Raw genomic sequence first — 16,755 nt, forward strand, 5'->3', positions numbered from 1 at the left:
CCGTGCTGGCCCCTAGATCATGTCCAGGGCTGAGCCCTCGCGTGCAGCAGCTCGCTGTAGGCTCAGTAGGTGGAGGTGGGCCAGGCCCACGCCCCGGCCGACAGGAGTTCTTGCAGCTCAGGGCTTTGTTGAGTTAAATCCTTTAGCTGGCATTTACCCCGAGGCCACGCGTCTGGCAGAGTCCGGCTTCCCACTCCGTCCCACGGAGCCCCAGGCTGCTCCCGAGGAGATGCCAGTCCGTCCCCAGCCCTGCTCTTGTTCTTGTCCCAGCGTGTGCAGGGCACCTGTTTCTGCCACCCCTCTGGGCGGTTCCTGGTGTTGTCCCCGCCTGTGTCTGGGGTGTTGCGGCCAGAGTCCTCTGCGGCGTCTTCTCTCAGCTGGGGCCTTGGCCGCCTCGGAGGCTTTGTTCTCAGGCGCGTTTGAATTACAGATGTTTCCGCATTTCACTGAAGACAGAGTTTGTGTTTGTGCTCTTCATTTTCCTTCCTGCTTTTGTATGATTTCCCAGAGTCTGAGAAGAGAGGAGAGAAGCCTTCGCCACTGTTTGAAAAGTGAGCTCCAGACTTGGCTGGGCAAGGTGTCTGGGGCAGGCGGCGGGCAGGCACAGGAGTGCCAGCGGGCTCAGGTCACCTGAGATCCACTCAAGGGCTGAGGTGACTTGGAGCTCCAGGCTGAGCAGGTTCATCTCACTCTAGTTCGCCCTCGCGCCTGGCCTGTGACCCGGGCTGGGGAGGATCCCACCCCAAAGCTTCGCGCTCTGCTGGCCCCTCCTCCCCCGGGGATCCTGCACTCTGCTCGCCCAGCTCTGGGAGCCTGTAAGACGCTCTCCTCAACATCACCGCTTAGCCGCCTGTTCCAAATTGATGAGGGCCTCCAGGTGAAAGTGGGTAGGAGGTCAGCCCTCCTCTGACTTCTCTCCTTTCCTGGAGCTTGCATTTCACGACTGGCAGCTTTCCGAAGCCTTGAAACAAACTCAAGCTTTTTGGTTTAGTTTTTCCAGCTGGCTCTGCAGGAGACTTGCCTTAAACCACCTGTTCTGCCATCACTGGGAGCCATTTTCTGCTCTGTTATTGAAGAATGATTTGTTCAACCAATCAATTACTGTTGAAAATAAATAATGGTTTTGTTAAAAAATACAATTTATATCTTTATTGCTTAATTTTTGTGCCCACTTACAGTTGTTTCCAGATATACTTTGGAAGTGGAATTGTGTCATAAAGTGTACAGAAGTTGAGGGCTCTTCGTGCATGGTTCTAAATTGCCTTGCAGGCGCTCTGTACCAGCTGCTACTCCATCAGCAGTAGAAGAGGCAACTGCCTTTCTAATCTGTTGGATCCCACCTTCATACATGTGTGTGCATTTTCCTTCCCTCCTGCAGGCACGTGCTCTCACACCTCAAACGGCAGAAACAGATGCCATTCGGTTTCTGGTGGGGACGCAGTCTCTAAAATATGATAATCAGGTAACTATTTTTGACAAATGTATACATGTTAATTACTAAGCCTGTTCTCGGTTTTATAACCATTTCATTCTTGATTTTTCAAGCAACATTTGAGAAAATTAATGCCACACAAACAAAATAAAACTTTCATTGGGATTTACATAGCCAACTGTATGTGATGATTGAATTAAATAATTTAAACTTATTCTGTGTAGCATTATTGCCGTAGTTTCATGTTTTGGTTTTGTGGGTATATAGGATTCACCGTGTAAGTGGTTGAGAAGCAACCCAGGGTACGAGGTCAGCATCACCCCTTTGACCCCAGCCGGTGGTCGACTGCTCTGATGGCTCACAGCACTCTCTCTAGCTGAGCCTGGATGAGGCCGTAATCCCAGTGCAACATAGAGTTCCAGGCTGTCTCTGCCAGTTGGTCCAGGGAGATATACAGGGTGTGACCTATGTGCTGTCCTGGCCACTATAGTGGAAAGGCTGTTGGATACTCACAAGATTGAGGTTCAGTCCATGGCTTGACACAGAAGTATGACCTTGAGCGAATGGATTAACCTTGCTGGACTTCGTCTTCCTCACCCTCAAATGGAGGTAGGGTTGTCTGCAGGTGCCGTGGATGTTGCGGAGTTGTGCACTGCCGTTGATCTTGGGGAAACGCACGTCAGGCGGTGTCACGTGGTGCAGCCCCCATCCAGTTACTGTTGTCACTGGGGGGTAATGGTGTTAAAATCTCTGTCCAAGAGTATTCAGTGCCACATGGGGTGAGGTGAAATCCTCACTCTCCCATGTTGATGAGGGACTTTGTGTTGGCATAGTCATCATGGCAGCTAATTTGATGGTATACATCTAGAGCTTCATCAATAAGTGTTCGTATTATTTAACACGTAATTCTTATACTCAAAACATCGAAAAAGCTTTAGATACGAGGGATAATATTGTATTGGTGCATAGAATGGCGAAAGCACGAGAAGCGACCACATCGTGCAGGTAGTAGGTTGGATCCAGTGGCGTTCCCATCCTCGATGGCAGAGTCACGTGATTAGCCTGGCTGAGCCTGGCCACTGTCGGCAGTGTGCTCCCTCACTGCACGCCTGAAAAGCTGAGTCTCCTCAGGAGCGTTACCACCTAAAAATTCTTAGGTGATTCTGTGAAATGTTCAGATTGTATATACTGTGCGATCACTATTGTGTAAAAAAAAAAAAAAAAAGTAGATTGTTTTGCAATATATACAAATATCCAATCATTCCATTGTACACCTGAAACTGATGTAATGTTATGTCAATTATACCTCTATTAAAAAAAGTAGATAAAGTACAAAATTGAATCTCAGCATAGAATAAAGACTAGAAGTAGGTCAAAAGGGCTCGAAATTTGAGCCATGGTTATCTTCAGGGAATGTGAATGTGATGTAAATTGTTTCTTTATAATTTCCAGTTTTCTGAATATGTGTGTATGTGTGTGTGTTACTTTCCTCCTGGAAAATGTCAGATGGGAATGATTTATTTATAAAGATAGTTAGCAGTGGCTGTCTCACAGGGCAAGAGGAAACCCGGTGACAGCACCGTGCAGCCTGGGGGTGCTGGTTGGCGGAGAGAGGGGAAGGCTAACCAGGTGACAGCACAGGGAGCTGGTGACAGGAGGCACAGCTGTTTCCTCTGGGGATGGATGGGTGGAGTTTGTGATGGGGGAGGTGTTAGAGGCCTGGGGACAGAGCCAGGTGGACGACTAACTGCCTTTTTCTCATCTACTTGTGTTCCAATTCCACCCAGCTCCGGGCCTGTACCATTGACCTTCTTGGTAGAACATCAGTTTTTATTTTTATTTTTATTTTTTTTGGCTGCACCGCACGGCTTTCAGGATGTTCGTTCCCCAACCAGGGATTGAACCCACGTCCTCAGTGGTGAGCGCTCAGAGTCCTAACCACTGGACCACCAGGGGATTCCTGAACATCAGTTTTTAAACTTCTTAAGAAAAGAAATGGTTATTATTATTTAATGAGGGATGCTTATAAATTTTTTCTAGAAAATATTAAAAGCTGACAGAAACAAATGAATTAAGAACAAAATGAGGTAGTGTAAGGCATTAATAAGTTACATTGTACCTGGTTTTATCAGGCAAAATTGTATACCATTTGGTTATGATACTAAGAAAGGATCAGCCCCAAATGACATAAAGTGCTTTAAAATTCCTGAAATCCTTTTTGAAGCAAGATAATCTCGGGGGTGGGCCCAAGCATCTGCATCGCTAACCAGTGTCAGGGAGCACCTCTTATGTGGCCCTGTCATAATGGATCGTAATTATCTAAGCCAGGGGGGACATCAGCCTCCTGACAAACGTAGTTTGCAGCTCCATATGCCTGTTTATCAAATGTACTCTCTGCGGGAACAGTCCTGGCTTTTAGAATACGGGCCGTCGGTCCGTGGGCCTAGTGAAAGAAACATTATCATCTTAGATGAGAGACTTTGGTTCTTCTTAAAAATCAGTCTTAGAAATCCAACTTTCCAATGGTAAGGTCCAGAAAATTTCGGTAGTTAATGGTAACAAGTGCGTAACTCTTGGTAACCTCTGCCGCATCCTCCAGTGTGTAAGGCTCCTTGAGTGCTAGGTGCAGGACCACTGTGTGCTCTGCCGGCTCTTTCCTTTCAAAGTCCTCATTAAGGGCTTCCCTGGTGGCGCAGTGGTTGAGAGTCCGCCTGCCGATGCAGGGGACACGGGTTCGCACCCCGGTCCGGGAAGATCCCACATGCCGCAGAGCAGCTGGGCCCGTGAACCATGGCCGCTGAGCCTGCGTGTCCGGAGCCTGTGCTCCGCAACGGGAGAGGCCGCAACAGTGAGAGGCCCGCGTACCGGGAAAAAAAAAAAGTCCTCATTAAGCTGCTGATTCAGGCTTGTAGCCTCTGGCTTCAGTTATTTTTTTCTGGCCACAGTTGAATTAAAGGGTGGAGGCTGAGGTTTATAACTTTCTCTTTACACTCTTCACCTGTGGTGGTCTTTTGGATGTGAATCCAGACGATAGGAATGAAAGAGTGTTTCTGACCTGCTGGTGTTTCTTTTCTGTTTCTGGGAAAGGTACGTGGCCTTGTTGGGACAGTCATTCATTCACTCACTCACTCACTCATTCATTTGCTCAGCAATGCTTATTTAGTGTGGTGACAGGACTCTGATTCCTCTCACTGTGTTAGGTGTGAGACTCACAGAAGGAACAGATACATTTGTGCCCCGAGTTCAGCTTCCAATGATGCGGTGACATAGATGTGCAGATAACTGCAGTGACACTGAGGAGAGAGGTCCAGGCGGAGTGGCATGTGGCCGGAAGGACACCAGTTTCTTCCTGGTGGTATCAGAGCCAGCGTCACAGAGAAGGGGGTGTCTGAGCTGAGGCCTTCAGGCTGCGATGAGTTGTGTCACTTGCCGGTGGGCCTGTGTTTTCATAGTACTTTGGCTCATCCCTGGGGAGGGAGCCCGGGGGAAGGGAGAGGCGAGAGGGAGCGGTGGGGGGGGGGGCCAGGCCGCGCGCATGGACACCTGTGCCGCCGGAAACAGTCCTCACGCCCGGCGTGCAAGTTTCGTCTCAGACATGCATGCCTGTTCTGCTCACGTCACACGTGTGTTCCTCTCACACTTGACAGTGCTTCCCCTCACATGTAGTATGTTTCCTCCCACATGTGAGACACAGGTCTTCTCGCATGTGATGTGCATGTTTCCCTACATGTGTGCCACATGCTTCCTCCCACGTGTGACACGTGTTTCCAGAGGCATCTGCCCCCGGGAGAGGATGCCCTGCGGTGGGGGGAGCACAGCATCCCTATTTCCTTCTGTCTCCAGAGGAAGTCCGGTTGTCCCTCTGGTTTCTGACAGTGTTACTGTTATCACACGATTACCACCTGCGTTTTAAAATGATGAGGGCCTTCTGGCTCACTGCCCCTGTCTCCTTTCCCCTGTCTCCGGCTTGCTTCCCTGCAGTGAGGGTGGACAGGGGCTTCCCCTCTGTGTCCTCTCCCGTCAGCGGTGTCGTGTGTGTCCCTGTCTGGCAGTGCTGTGTGCTGTGTGTCTGTCATTCCCCTCCTTGGGACGTACTCCCAGCCGCCTCCAGCCATGAGCTGGTGAGAAAGATAATGATGGGGGTCCTGGCCTGTGAGCCACGGGGGACTGAGGGCCAGACGGGGAGTGCAGGCAGGTGGTGCCCACTGCGCCCTCAGTGGACAGGGCGGGTGCTATTGGCCCCATTTCCAAACGGAGGCGTCGGCTCTAGCAGCCACGCGGTTTCTCCCTGGGGCCCTGCTGAAACGCGGCAGGATGACCACCAAGCCACCGGCTCCCTCTCCCCGTGTCCTCCTCGCTTGCACGCGCTGTGAACTGTGAAGCTCGGCTGGGCGAGGGCGCGTCCTGGACACTTGCTGTGGCGCCCCCACGGCTGATGCCCCTGTGGGGAGGAGGTGCCGCCCCTGCCCCGAAGCACCTGCAGTGCCAGCTGTGACAGTGACAGTGGCATCACGTGACCTCAGCCCAGCTCTGAAACCCCGCCCTCCGGAGCTCCGCCCTGCCTGGGGAAGGAGGGGTGGCTGGTAGGGTTTCTGTCCCCCTCCCCAGCTTTGCCTCAGGCCATCAGCTCCTCCCTGGCAACTGTTAATCCCTAGAAAGCGCCCCTCACCTGAATCAGTGCTACTTAATTCAGCCCGGCTGTTCTCCTGAAAATTTGAGGAGCTGTCACAGTTGCTGGCCTTTCTTTGTCTGATGAGCTGCTTTATTTTCTGTGCCTTTAATTTTGCGCTGCCTGTGTTTGCAGCAGGACGGGCACTTCTGCAGTGTTGGTCTCCCCTGAGCTTTCCTTTGTGAGAAGGTGGGCTCTCCTGGGAGGCTGTGCTCCTCTGGTCCAGCGGGAAGCTCTGGCAGAGCCCAGGGGCAGGGCTTTCGCATTGCAGGGGTTGGGTTGCTTCTGCACCGTGCTTTCCCTGCAGAATCTCTCTGCATGTTGTTTCTCCCCTGTTTGTCGCGTAGATGGGTGAGCGCTGGGGTGACAGAGAGGACCACTGTGGCCGGCCCTCTCTCAGCAGTCACTGAGAAGGCCGACATCCCCAAGGGGCTGGCAACGCAGTGGCCTTCTTTCCCCATGGCTCTTTTCCTTTGTAATCTTTTTTTTTTTTTTTTTAACGTGTCAGCTCGATTGTTCTGTATTTGTATTTTGACTGAGGACAGCTTTGCTCATGTGCCCTCTTTGCCTGCAGGTCCTGTATTTGGCCACCCTCAGAATCACTGGAGGCGTTTGTTAGAAATTCAGGTTCCCAGCCCCACTCCAGACTGAGCCTCCATTTCTCCCCTGTCTCCCTCCCATCCCCCTCCTCCCATCTCCCTCCCTCCCCCTGACCCCGCCCCATCCTTCCCCCTCCTTTAATGACTACAGGAACTTATGCTCCTGTTAAGGAAGCATCAGGAAGAGCTGGGTTTCTGGTGAGGCTGGATCCAGGGCGATTTCTGGAAGCGAGAAGGGAGGATCCTTAACTTTCCCCCGGAGGCGAGCTTTCGCTTTTTCCTTTCCAATTTTACCACATTTTTTTTTGTTTGTTTTTGAATTTTTAAGAGTTTACCTTGAGTTCAATAAGAAAAGAAGCACACAGGGCAGCGGCCTGGAGTCACGTGCTCCAGTGATGGGTACTGTGGACAGGGACAGCTTTCTCTGAGCCCTGATTCTGCGGGAAGATGAGGGGGCTTGATTAAGATCATCTTTACAGGCTTCCTAATAAGTCTTATAACTCTGGCTTCTAAATTTTTATAGTGTCATCTTTGCCCTTAGCCCTGCACTGGTAAGTCCAACTTTAAAACTTTAATAATGGTAATTCAAAAGATATGCCCTTGAGCTTCATTACAAGCTGTTGGAAGCATTTTCCAAGCTCAGCAATTGCGTAAAGAATTTAAAGTAACATTTACACACTATCCAGACAACCACACGTCTTCCCCACCCTCTGAGCCAACACTAAATGTTCTGTCTTTTGTGCCCCCATAATCCTTTGCACTCACCTTAATCACAGTGTTTTCTCCACCGTAGTACTTGTTTTTGTAATTGGCCTGTCACTGCATATGTTTATGCCACAGAACATTTCTGTGTACGTTGTGTGAACTGGGCAGAGGGTGGTGCCCTGAGGACAGGCAGTTAAGTGACCGTCTCTTTCTTCCGAATCAGGAGCTGCCTGCTACTCTGCAGTGCAAAGCCCAGTGTCGGGGAGGGTGGGGTATCCCGTGCGCCGACGGCGTGGCGGCTCTTAGCACAGGCTCTGGAATCCCATTTCTAACTGAATGAACCGTGATACTCCAGCTCTGTAAACCTTGGTTTCTTCCCCTGTAGTCGTGGCTAATAATGATAGGTTATCATATTATCACAGAGCTCTTTTTAGGATTAAAGGAACCAGCGTGTGTAAAATAACTCGGTGCCTGTCGCATTTTGCATATTAGTCATTATTCTTTTGATCCCTACTTGTTTGTGGTGATGATGTCCTACCGTTCTCTCTGAGCGTACCTGGATTACAACATCTCATGAAGACGTATCCTTTGGACCCCTCCATGAGCCTGCTGTAGGTGAGGACATGGAAGAATGCTAGGACTCCCAAGCTTAATGATGAAGGTTAAGGGCCATAGTATCAGACTATCAGGTTAGGAGAGGTGGACCTGTGTGTGTGGGGGTCTTGGACTCCTCCCAACGCCCAGCCGTCTAGGGCAGAGGCTGACTTGTGTGTGCCTGAGTGGGTAAGAAACGAGCCCAGAGGAAGACCAGCTGGGATCACGTACTAGAGCCTGTTTGGACCCCACGTGCTTCTGGTCTTCACAAGAAGGAAGAGCCTTCCCCAGACGGAGCAGGTCCTCCAGAGGAGCACAAAGTGTGGGCACAGAGGTCAGAGGTCCGGTGGAAGGACGGCTCCCAGCCAGGAGCTGCAGGTGTGCAGGGGGGCTGTGCGCTTACCTGGCACCTGGGTCCACAGAGCCAGCAGAGGAGGAGCCAGAGCTCTTGTGCTCCCCCGGGTGGTGGTCCCCATGCTTCAGGGCACTGCAGAGGGAGAGCTCTGGGGAGAGGAAGAATTGTACATTTAAGTGCCTCCTTTTTAAGTGTTCATGGATTTTCTGATGAGGAAACGTCAGATACTTAAGAAAAAAATTTCCTGTTCACCCTAACAACACAAAAATTCTGCCTGATTTTGTGTATTGCCTTTCAGTCTGTGTTCACATATAACTTTAGAATGTAGAAGCTGTCCACCAGGAGTATTTCCAAACCCACTGTGAAAACTACATTGGGCTATGAGTGCTGGGAGAAACTGAAAGTAGTTTTAAAGATAAAAACAACAGTCATGGTTTTTAATCTCCCTCCCCCAGAGAAGGGCGGGAGCTAGTGTGTGTGCCCCCCCACTCCGAGATCAGCCCTGCATGACCCCTTGGTCCCAGCAATCCCAGGAGCTTTGTCCCTTCACCTGCATTGTATTCTCGGGGACACTGAGGCTTGGGGTCACACAGGCTGTAAGTGGGAATGGCGGGATTTGAATTCTACTCTGAGTCCAGAGCGATCCCTTAAGGTACCGGGGGTTGTTTTCACCTGAGGACACTGTACAAAGGAAGCAACCGAGAAGAGAGAGGCCCTGAGCAAGTGCAGAGTGGAGATGCTTCGGGTGTCATGGAAACAGTTTTTAAAATATCATTTAATGTTTGACTACAAAGTAGTGCATATTAATCATGAGAAATGTTAAAAATGAAAACAAACCACGAAGAAGTAAAGGAAAAGCCACTATAATCCCACCACCCAAAGGTAACCGGTCACTTTCTGGTTCTCTCATTCAGATGTGCTTGCTTTTTAACAGAAAGCGTGTGGTGCGTGTGTGCGGTTCTCTTACTGGTTCTTTTCCCCTTGGATATATGTTACGGACCCTCTTCCCTGGGACTAAATAGTTTTTATAGTAGAATGGATGGCTTCATAGTATTATGTTACAGTCAAGTACTACAGTTTATTTGAACAATTCCCTGTCGCCAGACATTTAGGTGGCTTCTAATTTTTCATTATGACAATCAGTGCCACAGTGAACATTCTTGGATATAAATCTTTGTGCAGATTCATGATTACAAGTACAAATTTATTTTTAAAATGTTAATTTTTTCCAGTGACTTGACTGTTGATAAGAGAGTGAGTGTGGACATCATTTCCATTCCTCTAAAAATTATCCAGAAAAGCATGGTGATAGCACATGTAACTTTTCATTTAGTGGCTAAAATGTCATGTCGTTATAATCAATGTTATATGATCCGAAGCATTGACAGCTGTTGGCTTTGTTTTTAAAAAGAGGTTTAAGATGTGCTAACATGCAGCGCTTTCTCACCCCTTCCTGCCTCATTTCTTTCCGACGTGAGTTAAATTGTGCCCACTACAGAGTGGGCAGAGCAGGGCTAAGACTGGGCCTCATCAGGCAGCAGTGCCCTGCCCCGTTCTCTTCCCACAGCTGTGCAGCAGGTCTGGGACAGTCTTGGCTTGGTGGCACCATCCTGGAAGACTCTGGCCCTGGCACCAGCCATGGCCTAACCAAGCGAGGCGGGGACGCAACTTTTGGTGTCTTGTCTCTTTAGGAGTTGATGTGGCAGGGGGCAGGGTTCTGTAGCTGCAAATCGTAACAATACTTTGTGGGGATTTCACACTTGTCTTAAGTGTATACTGTTAGTGTAGTAAGAATAACTGTTAAGATGTGAAAGATGCATTTGATTATTATTCCTGTAGTCACTGTGTTGCATGAAGGCATGTGGAAACTGTGTGAGGTTCTGACATTCTCTTTCCTTGTGTTTGTAGATCCACGTCATTGACTTTGATGATGAGAATAACATTATAAATAAAAATGTGCTCCTCCATCAAGCGGGTGAGATCTGGCACATTAGTGCCAGCCCTGCAGACAAGGGAGTGCTGGCCACCTGCTACAACAAGAGTGAGTATCCCTAGGGGTCTGTGTGCGCCCACTGTTCGGTCGGCCCGTGATTTATAAGATGTTCCAGTCAGGGAAGTGCTGCATTCACAGAGAAGTTGTGATACTGTGGGTAAATGTAGATTATACTAAGCGGTTATTGTAATCCAAAGCCTAAGAATTGAAGCTGGAATCATGGCTGTTCCAGGAGTGTTGACTCCAGGGAGTGGGAGTGATGTGCCCGAGGGTCTCCACAGGTGGATGTAGCTGCCCTCGTCCTTAATTAACTGCACCCTCAGGAGGGCAGCTGGACTTGCATCTTTCTCATCACCTATCAGTACGCGTGATAGGAGGACCAGTGAATCACAGCTTCTCGGTGCGCACGCGTGCTGTATGGTCACGATCCTTCATAGGCTTCTGCTCAGCCTACCGTCTGCCTTCCCGTCTCTGGGACGTTTTAGCGTTTGTGTCAGTCCAAAGTCTATGGTGCTAAACTGGCCACACGACTTCCTTAATTGTTGTTACTCTGTCGTTGTCAGTAACTAGCATTCAGATTCTGGCTTTGGGAGGAAAGGAGAAGGGAAGCACAGAGATGTGGGCTTCCACACAGAGCGTCTAGAAGCTGTTTGCTCTTGAGGAATCTTGGAATTGATTTTTCTTATAAATAGCAGTGTTTAAATTATGTCTGTTTATTGCAACATGCAACCCCCCCTGCAAGTCAGTAGAAGTCTGTACTGTGATAGATGCATGCATGCGTGTGCACGTGTGCACTCAAACACACACTCGGGAATAAATATCACAGTGGCCTTGTAAATAACTACAGAGAATTGGATTAACTCACAACTAAACACACACACTCGGGAATAAATATCACAGTGGCCTTGTAAATAACTACAGAGAATTGGATTAACTCACAACTAAACACACACACTCGGGAATAAATATCACAGTGGCCTTGTAAATAACTACAGAGAATTGGATTAACTCACAACTAAACACACACACTCGGGAATAAATATCACAGTGGCCTTGTAAATAACTACAGAGAATTGGATTAACTCACAACTAAACACACACACTCGGGAATAAATATCACAGTGGCCTTGTAAATAACTACAGAGAATTGGATTAACTCACAACTAAACACACACACTCGGGAATAAATATCACAGTGGCCTTGTAAATAACTACAGAGAATTGGATTAACTCACAACTAAACACACACACTCGGGAATAAATATCACAGTGGCCTTGTAAATAACTACAGAGAATTGGATTAACTCACAACTAAACACACACACTCGGGAATAAATATCACAGTGGCCTTGTAAATAACTACAGAGAATTGGATTAACTCACAACTAAACACACACACTCGGGAATAAATATCACAGTGGCCTTGTAAATAACTACAGAGAATTGGATTAACTCACAACTAAACACACACACTCGGGAATAAATATCACAGTGGCCTTGTAAATAACTACAGAGAATTGGATTAACTCACAACTAAACACACACACTCGGGAATAAATATCACAGTGGCCTTGTAAATAACTACAGAGAATTGGATTAACTCACAACTAAACACACACACTCGGGAATAAATATCACAGTGGCCTTGTAAATAACTACAGAGAATTGGATTAACTCACAACTAAACACACACACTCGGGAATAAATATCACAGTGGCCTTGTAAATAACTACAGAGAATTGGATTAACTCACAACTAAACACACACACTCGGGAATAAATATCACAGTGGCCTTGTAAATAACTACAGAGAATTGGATTAACTCACAACTAAACACACACACTCGGGAATAAATATCACAGTGGCCTTGTAAATAACTACAGAGAATTGGATTAACTCACAACTAAACACACACACTCGGGAATAAATATCACAGTGGCCTTGTAAATAACTACAGAGAATTGGATTAACTCACAACTAAACACACACACTCGGGAATAAATATCACAGTGGCCTTGTAAATAACTACAGAGAATTGGATTAACTCACAACTAAACACACACACTCGGGAATAAATATCACAGTGGCCTTGTAAATAACTACAGAGAATTGGATTAACTCACAACTAAACACACACACTCGGGAATAAATATCACAGTGGCCTTGTAAATAACTACAGAGAATTGGATTAACTCACAACTAAACACACACACTCGGGAATAAATATCACAGTGGCCTTGTAAATAACTACAGAGAATTGGATTAACTCACAACTAAACACACACACTCGGGAATAAATATCACAGTGGCCTTGTAAATAACTACAGAGAATTGGATTAACTCACAACTAAACACACACACTCGGGAATAAATATCACAGTGGCCTTGTAAATAACTACAGAGAATTGGATTAACTCACAACTAAACACACACACTCGGGAATAAATATCACAGTGGCCTTGTAAATAACTACAGAGAATTGGATTAACTCACAACTAAACACACACACTCGGGAATAAATATCACAGTGGCCTTGTAAATAACTACAGAGAATTGGATTAACTCACAACTAAACACCCACACTCGGGAATAAATATCACAGTGGCCTTGTAAATACCTACAGAGAATTGGATTAACTCACAACTAAACACCCACACTCGGGAATAAATATCACAGTGGCCTTGTAAATACCTACAGAGAATTGGATTAACTCACAACTAAACACCCACACTCGGGAATAAATATCACAGTGGCCTTGTAAATACCTACAGAGAATTGGATTAACTCACAACTAAACACCCACACTCGGGAATAAATATCACAGTGGCCTTGTAAATACCTACAGAGAATTGGATTAACTCACAACTAAACACCCACACTCGGGAATAAATATCACAGTGGCCTTGTAAATACCTACAGAGAATTGGATTAACTCACAACTAAACACCCACACTCGGGAATAAATATCACAGTGGCCTTGTAAATACCTACAGAGAATTGGATTAACTCACAACTAAACACCCACACTCGGGAATAAATATCACAGTGGCCTTGTAAATACCTACAGAGAATTGGATTAACTCACAACTAAACACCCACACTCGGGAATAAATATCACAGTGGCCTTGTAAATAACTTCAGAGAATTGGATTAACTCACAACTTAACGTTTATAAATGCGGGTGAGAGAACCTCCCTCCACACCTTTTTTTTCTCCTGCTGAGGAGGGAGGGTGAATAAAGCAGCATTAAGTCCTCTTGCACAGCCCAAGTAGGTACTACTTGCAGGCAAAAAACTTCCTGCAGAGTTATGTTCTCTGTCTGGAAAAATGATAGTGAATTTTCTGTAGGTTAAAGTAAACTAGACATTCAAACTCCTTTTCCAAGCAAGCCACACACCCATCTATCCTAGCTTATGTCTCTGTCATAGGAGGAGCAAGTGACAGATGTAGCTTGTTCCAGATTATCGATAGGGATCTATAACTGCTGTCAATCTGACTTTAGCCATCACCTGGATTTTTGTGAAAATATGTTCTCAGAGTGCAGGTGCTGGCAGGGAAGCTGTATTAGTAGTAAACTCTTTTGGAACTTATTCTACGTGGATGAAGATTAAAAAAAAACACTGTAGCTTTTCTTTCTGATAATTTTACAAGAAAATGCATCACCGTGGAAGCAGAACGAGGGCACGTGGGGGGTGAGGCTGGCTCTGTGGGGCCGAGCGGCCCAGGGCCGCGGTGAGTGTGCATGGCGCCAAGCAGATGGTTGGGCGGACATGGGACGTGGCCCCTTTTGGAAGCTCACTCACACAGCTGTGTGTAATCACTGCTCAGAAAACAGTTACGGATGGAATCGGCTGATTTAAACTGAATTGAAAGGCTGGTCTCTGTGATTTCAAAAGATGTGGTGAGTTTCTTTGGAATGAGGGTGCTGAGATACCGAACAAATGAGCAGGAGACCCAGGCCCAGATGCCACAGGTGCTGAGTTAATCTCAGTGTTTGCGCCCTAAGTGGGGAGAGCGCCGGAGACCAGGAGGTGAATGTGACCCCTCCGTGAGAACCTCTCTGTAGCTCACGTGTAGTTAGTGAGGCCCAAGGCCATGGGACTGAACAACTGGAAAGGGCACTAGATGCTGACGGTCCAGTGATTTCTGCCAGATCGTCCCCAGTTATTTTCCAGCATTTCCCCGTTCAGGTGGGGGTGGGACAGCGGTGAGGAGAGGTGGCCCCACCAGAGATGGGCAGTGGGCCCTGCTTCCCAGCCGCTTCCCAGCTCTCCATCCTGGCCACCCTGGTAGCATCTGGCGATTTCGCCTGTAAAATGGGTGCAGTTCGACCCACGCCATTATTTGGAAGCAAGGAGCGAGGAGGGCTCAGGCTGGGTGTGTGAGGGTTTGGGGGGCCCCGGCAGCCCGGGTCTTCACGGGCACCCGGCCTGGTCCTGCTGAGTTTCTCCGGGAGCGGTGGTGGCCCCGGCCTGGCACAGCCCGCAGGGTCCCTCAGGAGCACCTCAGCCCTGATGCCCCTCCAGCCGTCCCACCACCACGGGAGCTCCTGAGTTTGGGGCACAGAACCTTCAGGGGTAGGCGCTGGGGTGCTCGAGGCCACAGGATCAATGTGCTGTCTCTCCTGAGCGTACCGAAACTGTCATTTATAGCCTCCAGTGGGTGTCGTGGGTCTGAGGGGAATGCAGACTCGCCTGCATCTCATGACCACCGAGACGTGCGGGGACCTTTCGGACAGCACCCTGATCCCTTTAGGGAGACGCGGGCCAGTCTGCAGGTTTCCGTGCAGGATGGACCCTCTGCCTGGCTTAGGTGTGGCCCGGGGAGGACGAGGCGGGGCCTTTGTTCTAAGCGGACGGAGGCTCCTAGTGTAGCAGGAAAGACTTGGCAGTGACACGACCCTTCCCCGGCACCCCTCCGGCGGGCAGCCTCCCAGGTCCTGGCACCGTCTCCTGCCTTCACCTCCCTGGCCAAGTCCAAAGGCCCCGGACGGATGGGCTGGTGTTCCTGTCCTTAGACAGCCTCCTCTCACCTCGGCCTGGCCCTCTAGTTGGAGGATCCCCGCCTCTGTCCCCGCCTGACCCGTGGAATGAGCCACGGCGGGGCCCTAGGCCCCAGTGGGGTCCTCTGAGGGGCCGGGTTGAGGCATCGGGGGAGCCCGGCTGGTCCCAGTGCCCTGGCTGGTGCAGTGAGCCGTTTCTTAGGCCTGGCCCTTCATCTCTGGCTCTGTGCCGTGCCCATGTGGGACGGTTCTGACGACGACGGGAGGGAGGCGCGCCCTCTGATCACTCTGAGAGCTTGTCTGTGGCCTTCAGTGGCGGGGGCTCCTCCTCCTTTTAAACACCGAGCGGAGCCGAGGTATAGCTTTGCCTGCCCGCCAGTTCCTGGGTCCCCAGAAGGAGCCAGAGGCCGTGCGGGCTTCAGTGGTCTTGGTTTTCTGTTTTTGCTTTTGTTTTTTATTGGAGTATAGTTGATTTACAAAGTTGTGTTAGTTTCTGGTATGCAGCAAAATGCTTCAGTTATCCACATCTATCTATCTATCTATTCTTTTTCATATTCTTTCCCATTATGGTTCATTGCAGGGTATGGAATACAGTTCCCTGTGCTGTACAGCAGGTCCTTGTTGTTTATCTATTTTATATATAGTAGTGTGTATATGTTGATCCCGAACTCCTAATTTGTCTCCCCCACACCTTTTCCCCTGTGGTAACCATAAGTTTTTTCCTGTGTCTGTGAGCCTATTTCTGTTTTGTAAATAAGTTCATTTGTATCATATTTTAGATTCCACATGTAAGTGATAACATATGGTATTTGTTTTTCTCTGTCTGACTTACGTCACTTAGTATGATAATCTCTAGGTCCATCCGTGTTGCTGCAAATGGCAATATTTCATTCTTTTTATGGGTGTGTAGTATTCCATTGTATATATGTACCACATCTTCTTTACCCATTCATCTGTCAGTGGACACTTAGGGTGCTTCCATGTCTTTGGCTGTTATAAATAGTGCTGCTATGAACATAGGGGTGCATGTATCTTTTTGAATTAGAGTTTTGTCTGGATATGTGCCCAGGAGTGGGGTTGCTGGATCATATGGTTCCTTAGTTTTTTAAGGAACCTCCATTCTGTTCTCCATAGTGGCTGTACCACTTTCCATTCCCACGAACAGTGCAGGAGGGCTCCCTTTTCTCCACACCGTCTCCAGCGTTTGTTATTTCAAGACTTTTTAATGATGGCTATTCTGACTGGTGTAAGGTGGTACCTCATTGTAATTTTGATTTGCATTTTTCTAATAATTAGTGATTTTGAGCATCTTTTCATGTGCCTATTGGCCATCTGAATGTCTTCTTTGGAGAAATATCTGTTTAGAACCTCTGCCTGTTTTTTTTTTTTTTTCCTGTCAGAGGGCC

The 16,755-nt window shown here is 48.1% G+C and overlaps 1 protein-coding gene across 2 annotated transcripts in view; it reads left to right on the forward strand.

The window, feature by feature from the left end:
- EIPR1 (EARP complex and GARP complex interacting protein 1) overlaps positions 1-16,755 on the forward strand; it is an 89,842-nt gene that overhangs the window by 3,108 nt on the left and 69,979 nt on the right. Inside the window, exons 2-3 of one of the 2 annotated variants that reach the window (XM_024756939.1) lie at positions 1,379-1,462; positions 10,263-10,395. In XM_024756939.1, the coding sequence (XP_024612707.1) occupies positions 1,379-1,462; positions 10,263-10,395 (217 nt within the window). The remainder of the gene's footprint in view (positions 1-1,378; positions 1,463-10,262; positions 10,396-16,755) is intronic. The other variant, XM_024756940.1, reaches the window with a different exon arrangement.

Source organism: Neophocaena asiaeorientalis, unplaced genomic scaffold, assembly GCF_003031525.2.
Source record: "Neophocaena asiaeorientalis asiaeorientalis breed wild unplaced genomic scaffold, Neophocaena_asiaeorientalis_V1.1 scaffold703, whole genome shotgun sequence".
NCBI lineage: Eukaryota > Metazoa > Chordata > Mammalia > Artiodactyla > Phocoenidae > Neophocaena > Neophocaena asiaeorientalis.